The 11,193-nt window shown below is 45.3% G+C and overlaps 1 protein-coding gene across 1 annotated transcript in view; it reads right to left on the reverse strand.

Annotated features, from left to right (window-relative positions):
• LOC127920901 (thyrotropin-releasing hormone-degrading ectoenzyme-like) overlaps positions 1-7,151 on the reverse strand; it is a 135,112-nt gene extending 127,961 nt beyond the window's left edge. The window contains exon 1 of the mRNA XM_052504922.1: positions 7,019-7,151. Coding sequence (XP_052360882.1) covers positions 7,019-7,117 — 99 coding nt within the window. The 5' untranslated portion in view covers positions 7,118-7,151. The remainder of the gene's footprint in view (positions 1-7,018) is intronic.
• Positions 7,152-11,193: the final 4,042 nt, after the last annotated feature.

An 11,193-nucleotide genomic window follows, 5' to 3' on the forward strand; every position in this document is an offset into this window, starting at 1 on the left:
GTTACTAGCCTCCGCCCAGTACCCTGCCCTGAACTATAGTCACTGTTACTAGCCTCCGCCCAGTACCCTGCCCTGAACTATAGTCACTGTTACTAGCCTCCCCCCAGTACCCTGCCCTGAACTATAGTCACTGTTACTAGCCTCCCCCAGTACCCTGCCCTGAACTATAGTCACTGTTACTAGCCTCCGCCCAGTACCCTGCCCTGAACTATAGTCACTGTTACTAGCCTCCGCCCAGTACAATGAACTATAGTCACTGTTACTAGCCTCCGCCCAGTACAATGAACTATAGTCACTGTTACTAGCCTCCGCCCAGTACAATGAACTATAGTCACTGTTACTAGTCTCCGCCCAGTACCCTGAACTATAGTCACTCTTACTAGCCGGCCTCCACCCAGGATCCTGCCCTGAACTATAGTCACTGTTACTAGTCTCCCCCAGTACAATGAACTATAGTCACTGTTACTAGCCGGCCTCCACCCAGTACCCTGCCCTGAACTATAGTCACTGTTACTAGCCTCCCCCCAGTACCCTGCCCTGAACTATAGTCACGGTTACTAGTCTCCCCCCAGTACCCTGCAATGAATGATAGTCACTGTTACTAGCCTCCGCCCAGTACAATGAACTATAGTCACTGTTACTAGCCTCCGCCCAGTACAATGAACTATAGTCACTGTTACTAGTCTCCGCCCAGTACCCTGAACTATAGTCACTCTTACTAGCCGGCCTCCACCCAGGATCCTGCCCTGAACTATAGTCACTGTTACTAGTCTCCCCCAGTACAATGAACTATAGTCACTGTTACTAGCCGGCCTCCACCCAGTACCCTGCCCTGAACTATAGTCACGGTTACTAGTCTCCCCAGTACCCTGCCCTGAACTATAGTCACTGTTACTAGCCTCCGTCCAGTACCCTGAACTATGGTCACTGTTACTAGCCTCCGCCCAGTACCCTGCCCTGAACTATAGTCACTGTTACTAGCCTCCGCCCAGTACCCTGCCCTGAACTATAGTCACTGTTACTAGCCTCCCCCCAGTACCCTGCCCTGAACCTTAGTCACTGTTACTAGCCTCCCCCCAGTACCCTGCCCTGTACTATAGTCACTGTTACTAGCCTCCCCCAGTACCCTGCCCTGAACCTTAGTCACTGTTACTAGCCTCCGCCCAGTACCCTGCCCTGAACTATAGTCACTGTTACTAGCCTCCCCTCAGTACCCTGCCCTGAACCTTAGTCACTGTTACTAGCCTCCCCCCAGTACCCTGCCCTGAAACTTAGTCACTGTTACTAGCCTCCCCCCAGTACCCTGCCCTGAAACTTAGTCACTGTTACTAGCCTCCCCCCAGTACCCTGCCCTGAACTATAGTCACTGTTACTAGCCTCCCCCAGTACCCTGCCCTGAACCTTAGTCACTGTTACTAGCCTCCCCCCAAGTACCCTGCCCTGAACTATAGTCACTGTTACTAGCCTCCGCCCAGTACCCTGCCCTCAACTATAGTCACTGTTACTAGCCTCCGCCCAGTACCCTGCCCTGAACTATAGTCACTGTTACTAGCCTCCGCCAAGTACCCTGCCCTGAACTATAGTCACTGTTACTAGCCTCCCCTCAGTACCCTGCCCTGAACCTTAGTCACTGTTACTAGCCTCCGTCCAGTACCCTGAACTATAGTCACTGTTACTAGCCTCCGCCAAGTACCCTGCCCTGAACTATAGTCACTGTTACTAGCCTCCGCCCGGTACCCTGCCCTGAACTATAGTCACTGTTACTAGCCTCCCCTCAGTACCCTGCCCTGAACCTTAGTCACTGTTACTAGCCTCCGTCCAGTACCCTGAACTATAGTCACTGTTACTAGCCTCCGCCAAGTACCCTGCCCTGAACTATAGTCACTGTTACTAGCCTCCGCCCAGTACCCTGCCCTGAACCTTAGTCACTGTTACTAGCCGGCTAACACCCAGTACTCTACCCTGAACCTTAGTCACTGTTACTAGCCGGCTACCACCCAGTACTCTACCCTGAACCTTAGTCACTGTTACTAGCCGGCTAACACCCAGTACTCTACCCTGAACCTTAGTCACTGTTACCAGCTCTACCCTGAACCTTAGTCACTGTTAACACCCAGTACTCTACCCTGAACCTTAGTCACTGTTACTAGCCGGCTAACACCCAGTACTCTACCCTGAACCTTAGTCACTGTTACTAGCCGGCTAACACCCAGTACTCTACCCTGAACCTTAGTCACTGTTACTAGCCCGCTAACACCCAGTACTCTACCCTGAACCTTAGTCACTGTTACTAGCCCGCTAACACCCAGTACTCTACCCTGAACCTTAGTCACTGTTACTAGCCGGCTAACACCCAGTACTCTACCCTGAACCTTAGTCACTGTTACTAGCCGGCTAACACCCAGTACTCTACCCTGAACCTTAGTCACTGTTACTAGCCCGCTAACACCCAGTACTCTACCCTGAACCTTAGTCACTGTTACTAGCCCGCTAACACCCAGTACTCTACCCTGAACCTTAGTCACTGTTACTAGCCCGCTAACACCCAGTACTCTACCCTGAACCTTAGTCACTGTTACTAGCCCCTAACACCCAGAACCCTGAACCTTAGTCACTGTTACTAGCCGGCTAACACCCAGTACTCTACCCTGAACCTTAGTCACTGTTACTAGCCGGCTAACACCCAGTACTCTACCCTGAACCTTAGTCACTGTTACTAGCCGGCTAACACCCAGTACTCTACCCTGAACCTTAGTCACTGTTACTAGCCGGCTACCACCCAGTACTCTACCCTGAACCTTAGTCACTGTTACTAGCCTCCACCCAGTACTCTACCCTGAACCTTAGTCACTGTTACTAGCCGGCTAACACCCAGTACTCTACCCTGAACCTAGAACTAGCCGGCTAACACCCAGTCACCCTGTAGTCACCTAGCCTCCACCCGGTACTCTACCCTGAACCTTAGTCACTGTTACTAGCCGGCTAACACCCAGTACTCTACCCTGAGTCACCTAGCCTCCAGTCACTGTGAACCTTAGTCACTGTTAGCCGGCTAACACCCAGTACTCTACCCTGAACCTTAGTCACTGTCTATACACACTATCCTATATAATGACATTACTTGTTCTGATATTTCTATATTTCTGAATCTCTTTTTATTTTGGGGCATTTGTGTGTATTGTTTTGTATTGTTAGGTAGGAACATGAACACGGGGACATAAGCATTACACTGCTCCTGTGATAACATCTGCTAAATGCGTGTGCGCGACCAATGTAATTTGATTTGATTGGTCTGCGGTGATGAACACTGCTTCATAGGACAGAGACATCATATTCTCCATCTGTACACTTGTTGTCTGTTGCTTGGTATGCAGTCATGAACATTGTTTCTTTCACAGGGCTATATAAAACCATTTATCTGGAGAGAGATGTGATTACTGAGATTTAGCCTGCTCCCTAGATGAGCTGTTTATTGTGCTATCATACCCCAGGGGCCGACTCTCCATCTCTCTCTCTCTCTCTCTCTCTCTCTCTCTCTCTCTCTCTCTCTCTCTCTCCATCTCTCTCTCTCTCTCTCTCTCTCTCTCTCTCTCTCTCTCTCATCCCCATCTCTCTCTCTCTCTCTCCATCTCTCTCTCTCTCTCCCCCATCTCTCTCTCTCCCCCATCTCTCTCTTCTCTCTCTCCCTCTCTCTCTCTCCCTCTCTCTCTCCCCCATCTCTCTCTCTCTCTTTCTCTCCCCCCTCCCCCTACAACTCTCTTCCTCTCATCCCTGCACCTCGTTCTCATTTTGAAGGAAAAGTCCCTCTCTCATTTATATGCAAAGTTTATCTTATTTTGTATTAAACCCAAACTGTTCACATCTAGCACCCAGCACATTAATTCAATCTAAACGCTGTGAGATATTACAATACAGGTGTGATGTCATAGTTTAGTATGTAATAAAGGTGTGGTTGAGGTGTTACTGTGGAATATCACACTACAGGTGAGGTGTTACTGTGGAATATTATAACACAGGTGAGGTGTTACTGTGGAATATCACACTACAGGTGAGGTGTTACTGTGGAATATTATAACACAGGTGAGGTGTTACTGTGGAATATCACACTACAGGTGAGGTGTTACTGTGGAATATTATAACACAGGTGAGGTGTTACTGTGGAATATTATACTACAGGTGAGGTGTTACTGTGGAATATTATAACACAGGTGAGGTGTTACTGTGGAATATTATAACACAGGTGAGGTGTTACTGTGGAATATTATAACACAGGTGAGGTGTTACTGTGGAATATTATAACACAGGTGAGGTGTTACTGTGGAATATCACACTACAGGTGAGGTGTTACTGTGGAATATTATAACACAGGTGAGGTGTTACTGTGGAATATTATAACACAGGTGAGGTGTTACTGTGGAATATTATAACACAGGTGAGGTGTAACTGTGGAATATTATAACACAAGGTGTTACTGTGGAATATCACACTACAGGTGAGGTGTTACTGTGGAATATTATAACACAGGTGAGGTGTTACTGTGGAATATTATAACACAGGTGAGGTGTTACTGTGGAATATCACACTACAGGTGAGGTGTTACTGTGGAATATTATAACACAGGTGAGGTGTTACTGTGGAATATTATAACACAGGTGAGGTGTTACTGTGGAATATTATAACACAGGTGAGGTGTTACTGTGGAATATTATAACACAGGTGAGGTGTTACTGTGGAATATTATAACACAGGTGAGTTGTTACTGTGGAATATCACACTACAGGTGAGGTGTTACTGTGGAATATTATAACACAGGTGAGGTGTTACTGTGGAATATTATAACACAGGTGAGGTGTTACTGTGGAATATTATAACACAGGTGAGGTGTTACTGTGGAATATTATAACACAGGTGAGGTGTTACTGTGGAATATCACACTACAGGTGAGGTGTTACTGTGGAATATTATAACACAGGTGAGGTGTTACTGTGGAATATTATAACACAGGTGAGGTGTTACTGTGGAATATTATAACACAGGTGAGGTGTTACTGTGGAATATCACACTACAGGTGAGGTGTTACTGTGGAATATTATAACACAGGTGAGGTGTTACTGTGGAATATTATAACACAGGTGAGGTGTTACTGTGGAATATCACACTACAGGTGAGGTGTTACTGTGGAATATTATAACACAGGTGAGGTGTTACTGTGGAATATCACACTACAGGTGAGGTGTTACTGTGGAATATCACAATACAGGTGAGGTGTTACTGTGGAATATTATAACACAGGTGAGGTGTTACTGTGGAATATTATAACACAGGTGAGGTGTTACTGTGGAATATTATAACACAGGTGAGGTGTTACTGTGGAATATTATAACACAGGTGAGGTGTTAATGTGGAATATTATAACACAGGTGAGGTGTTACTGTGGAATATTATAATACAGGTGAGGTGTTACTGTGGAATATTATAACACAGGTGAGGTGTTACTGTGGAATATTATAACACAGGTGAGGTGTTACTGTGGAATATTATAACACAGGTGAGGTGTAACTGTGGAATATTATAACACAGGTGAGGTGTTACTGTTGAATATCACACTACAGGTGAGGTGTTACTGTGGAATATTATAACACAGGTGAGGTGTTACTGTGGAATATTATAACACAGGTGAGGTGTTACTGTGGAATATCACACTACAGGTGAGGTGTTACTGTGGAATATTATAACACAGGTGAGGTGTAACTGTGGAATATTATAACACAGGTGAGGTGTTACTGTGGAATATCACACTACAGGTGAGGTGTTACTGTGGAATATTATAACACAGGTGAGGTGTTACTGTGGAATATTATAACACAGGTGAGGTGTTACTGTGGAATATCACACTACAGGTGAGGTGTTACTGTGGAATATTATAACACAGGTGAGGTGTTACTGTGGAATATCACACTACAGGTGAGGTGTTACTGTGGAATATCACAATACAGGTGAGGTGTTACTGTGGAATATTATAACACAGGTGAGGTGTTACTGTGGAATATTATAACACAGGTGAGGTGTTACTGTGGAATATTATAACACAGGTGAGGTGTTACTGTGGAATATTATAACACAGGTGAGGTGTTACTGTGGAATATTATAACACAGGTGAGGTGTTAATGTGGAATATTATAACACAGGTGAGGTGTTACTGTGGAATATTATAATACAGGTGAGGTGTTACTGTGGAATATCATATTTGAGAAGTCGGGACTCATCATCCCATTATCCAGTTCACTGTATCAACACAGAGGAAAGATCATTTGGAATTTAGGAAGAAAAGAAGCCTGGTTGTTTACCGAGTATTTTACGTGTGTGTGTGTACGTGTGTGTGTGTGCGTGTGTGTGTGTGTGTGTGTGTACGTGTGTGTGTGTGTGTGTGTGTGTGTGTGTGTGTGTGTGTGTGTGTGTGTGTGTGTGTGTGTGTGTGTGTGTGTGTGTGTGTGTGTGTGTGTGTACGTGTGTGTGTGTGTGTGTGTGTGTACGTGTGTGTGTGTGTGTGTGTACGTGTGTGTGTGTATGTGTATGTGTGTGTGTGTGTATATGTGTGTATGTGTGTACGTGTGTGTGTATGTGTATACGTTGTGTGTATGTGTGTATGTGTGTATATGTGTGTATATGTGTACGCGTGTACGTGTGTGTGTGTGTATGTGTGTATATGTGTACGCGTGTACGTGTGTGTGTGTACGTGTGTGTGTGTGTATGTGTGTATGTGTGTACGCGTGTATGTGTGTACGCGTGTACGTGTGTGTGTGTGTATGTGTGTATGTGTGTACGCGTGTACGCGTGTATATGTGTGTATGTGTGTATATGTGTGTATATGTGTGTATATGTGTGTATATGTGTGTATGTGTATATGTGTGTATATGTGTATGTGTGTATGTGTGTATGTGTATATGTGTGTATGTGTGCATGGCTGAGGGCTTGTACGTAGCGGTGTGCCTGTGTACATGGCATACCAATAGCTTACCTTCTTGTATGCGATCCAGTCGAACACTCTGTCTATGTCCGTGGCGTCGTACACCTCCTGAGAGATAGGATGGGAGCTGGCCAGACCGTCCAGCAGCATCACCTCATGGAGAACATCAGTCAGGAAACGCTGCTTCTCCTGAGGGTCACAGGGTCAGAGGTCAAAGGTCAGAGAGTTCAGAGAGGTTGTGTACACGAGATAGGTGTCAGTCGCTACTGTAGAAAAACAACAATGAACACAGCAGGGAGGCACTTGGAAAGAGGTCTTCTGGTCTCAACAGGACTACATAGTTAAATAAAGAGGTCTTCTGGTCTCAACAGGACTACTTGGTTAAATAAAGAGGTCTTCTGGTCTCAACAGGACTACTTGGTTAAATAAAGAGGTCTTCTGGCCTCAACAGGACTACTTGGTTAAATAAAGAGGTCTTCTGGTCTCAACAGGACTACTTGGTTAAATAAAGAGGTCTTCTGGTCTCAACAGGACTACTTGGTTAAATAAAGAGGTCTTCTGGTCTCAACAGGACTACTTGGTTAAATAAAGAGGTCTTCTGGCCTCAACCTCAACAGGACTACTTGGTTAAATAAAGAGGTCTTCTGGTCTCAACAGGACTACTTGGTTAAATAAAGAGGTCTTCTGGTCTCAACAGGACTACTTGGTTAAATAAAGAGGTCTTCTGGTCTCAACAGGACTACTTGGTTAAATAAAGAGGTCTTCTGGCCTCAACAGGACTACTTGGTTAAATAAAGAGGTCTTCTGGTCTCAACAGGACTACTTGGTTAAATAAAGAGGTCTTCTGGTCTCAACAGGACTACTTGGTTAAATAAAGAGGTCTTCTGGCCTCAACAGGACTACTTGGTTAAATAAAGAGGTCTTCTGGTCTCAACAGGACTACTTGGTTAAATAAAGAGGTCTTCTGGCCTCAACAGGACTACTTGGTTAAATAAAGAGGTCTTCTGGTCTCAACAGGACTACTTGGTTAAATAAAGAGGTCTTCTGGTCTCAACAGGACTACTTGGTTAAATAAAGAGGTCTTCTGGCCTCAACAGGACTACTTGGTTAAATAAAGAGGTCTTCTGGTCTCAACAGGACTACTTGGTTAAATAAAGAGGTCTTCTGGTCTCAACAGGACTACTTGGTTAAATAAAGAGGTCTTCTGGCCTCAACAGGACTACTTGGTTAAATAAAGAGGTCTTCTGGTCTCAACAGGATTACTTGGTTAAATAAAGAGGTCTTCTGGCCTCAACAGGACTACTTGGTTAAATAAAGAGGTCTTCTGGTCTCAACAGGACTACTTGGTTAAATAAAGAGGTCTTCTGGTCTCAACAGGACTACTTGGTTAAATAAAGAGGTCTTCTGGTCTCAACAGGACTACTTGGTTAAATAAAGAGGTATTCTGGTCTCAACAGGACTACTTGGTTAAATAAAGAGGTCTTCTGGCCTCAACAGGACTACTTGGTTAAATAAAGAGGTCTTCTGGTCTCAACAGGACTACTTGGTTAAATAAAGAGGTCTTCTGGTCTCAACAGGACTACTTGGTTAAATAAAGAGGTCTTCTGGCCTCAACAGGACTACTTGGTTAAATAAAGAGGTCTTCTGGCCTCAACAGGACTACTTGGTTAAATAAAGAGGTCTTCTGGTCTCAACAGGACTACTTGGTTAATGAATAAAGAGGTATTCTGGTCTCAACGGGACTACTTGGTTAATAAATAAAGAGGTCTCTGACCTCAACAGGACTACTTGGTTAATAAATAAAGAGGTATTCTGGTCTCAACAGAACTACTTGGTTAATGAATAAAGAGGCCTCTAACCTCAACAGGACTACTTGGTTAAATAAAGGTTAAATAGAGACAGCGTTATAAAGCTGAGGTAAATGTACTGTATATACCAAGGTAATGTTTGGGTAAACGTAGCGGGTTCCAGGAAACAGTATTTTACTGTGAGTCTTTTAATGATTGAACTCCTCCTACTGAGGACGATGGGGGATAATACCTTTCAAAGAGTCTGAGGAAGGTTTGATTCCAATATAATCCATTAATCCAAGATAATTATTATTCTAATGTGATGAGAGCTCATCAAAATGTACTAACACCCCAAAACATTTACGAGAAAGAAACGTCTTTGTAAATCGAATAATCCCACACTCAAGAAATCCACACTTCACACCTCTCCCCTCACCTAACCCTCTCAGATAGGGTGAGGCACGACTGCACCAGGAGGTGGCAGGACGGAAAGGGAGAGAACAGCCTTCTGGGTAGTTAATAGCTCATTTGTTATGAAAATTGATTTCTCTCCCGAAAAAGCAAGATGCTAATGTCAGCCTTCTGGGATGTTACGGGAGTCTGGGAAAGAGAGAGAGAGCGAGGGAGAGAGAACAAAAAGAGAGAGAGAGAGAGAGAGAGAGAGAGAGAGAGAGAGACAGACAGACAGAGAGAGAGAGAGAGAGAGACAGAGAGAGAGAGAGAGAGAGAGAGAGAGAGAGAGAGAGAGAGAGAGAGAGAGAGAGAGAGAGAGAGAGTGAACAAAAGAGAGAGACAGAGGGAGAGAGAGAGCTAGAGAGAGAGGAGGAGAGAGAGAGAAGTGTGGTAGACAGAGAGAGAGAGGGGGAGAGAACAAGAGAGAGAGAGAGAGAGAGAGAGAGAGAGAGAGAGAGAGAGAGAGAGAGAGAGAGAGAGAGAGAGAGAGAGAGAGAGAGAGAGAGAGAGAGAGAGAGAGAGAGAGAGAGAGAGAGAGAGAGAGAGAGAGAGAGAGAGACAGAGAGACAGAGAGAGAGAGACAGAGAGAGAGAGACAGAGAGAGAGAGAGACAGAGAGAGAGAGAGACAAAGAGAGAGAGAGAGAGACAGAGAGAGAGAGAGAAAGCGGGACAGTGAGAGAGAGAGAGAGAGAGAGAGAGAGAGAGAGAGAGAGAGAGAGAGAGAGAGAGAGGGAGAGAGAGAGGGAAAGGGAGAGGGAAAGTGAGAGCAAAAGAGAGAGAGAGAGGGAGCGGGACAGTGAGAGAGAGAGAATGAGGAAGGAGAGAGAGAAGGAAAGAGATATATACAAGTAGAGAGAGAGAGAATGAGGTTGAGAGGGAGGGAGGGAGGGAGGGAGGGAGGGAGGGAGGGAGGGAGGGAGGGAGGGAGGGAGGGAGGGAGGGAGGGAGAATGTGGAAGAGAGAGAGAGAGAGAAAGAGAAGAGAGAGAGAAAGAGAAGGAGAGAGAGAGAGAGAGAGAGAGAGAAAGAGAGAGAGAGAGAGAGAGAGAGAAGAGCGAGAGAGAGAGAGAGAGAGAGAGAGAGAGAGAGAGAGAGAGAGAGAGAGAGAGGGACAGTGAGAGAGAGACAGTGTTGACCAGCTAAGGCAGTGTGGATGAAAGTCACATGACAGCTCTATGAAATGAGTTAACAGAACCCTCCATCTGGACCATGTGTCTCCTCAACATGAGCTTCAGTCCTGATCATATTTCATCTGGGTTCTGCCACTGTATTAAGACACACACACACACACACACACACACACACACACACACACACACACACACACACAGCTTCTGCCTGCACCGGCTGCACCGGTCTTACACCTCAGGAAGGCTGTTTCTGTGTCCCAAATCACATCCTTATCCCTATATTGTATTATCCCTATTGTAAGTTTGACCAGAACCTGTCAAAACTAGTGCACTATAAAGGGTACAGGGTGTCATTTGGGACAAAGACAGTTCCTTCCTTCTAATGAGGCGTTCCTCAGCAGACGGTCTAGTAGAGAGAGACACAGACAGAGAGAGAGAGAGAGAGAGAGAGAGAGAGAGAGAGAGAGAGAGAGAGAGAGAGGGGAGTGGTAGACAGAGAGAGAGAGACAGAGAAAGAAATAGAGACAGAGAGAGACAAAGAGAGAAACAGAGAGAGAGAAAGAAATAGAGACAAAGAGAGAAACAGAGAGACAGAGAAAGAAATAGAGACAGAGAGAGAAACAAAGAGAGAAACAGAGAAAAGAGAGTGAGAGAGAGAGAGACAGGGAGAGAAACAGACAGACAGAGAGAGACAGGGAGATAAACAGACAGAGAGAGAGAGACAGGGAGAGAAACAGACAGAGAGAGAGAGACTGGGAGAGAAACAGACAGAGAGAGAGAGACGGGGAGAGAAACAGACAGACAGAGAGAGTGAGAGAGACAGGGAGAGAAACAGACAGACAGAGAGAGAGAG

Source organism: Oncorhynchus keta, unplaced genomic scaffold, assembly GCF_023373465.1.
Source record: "Oncorhynchus keta strain PuntledgeMale-10-30-2019 unplaced genomic scaffold, Oket_V2 Un_contig_2111_pilon_pilon, whole genome shotgun sequence".
In the NCBI taxonomy this organism is placed as follows: domain Eukaryota; kingdom Metazoa; phylum Chordata; class Actinopteri; order Salmoniformes; family Salmonidae; genus Oncorhynchus; species Oncorhynchus keta.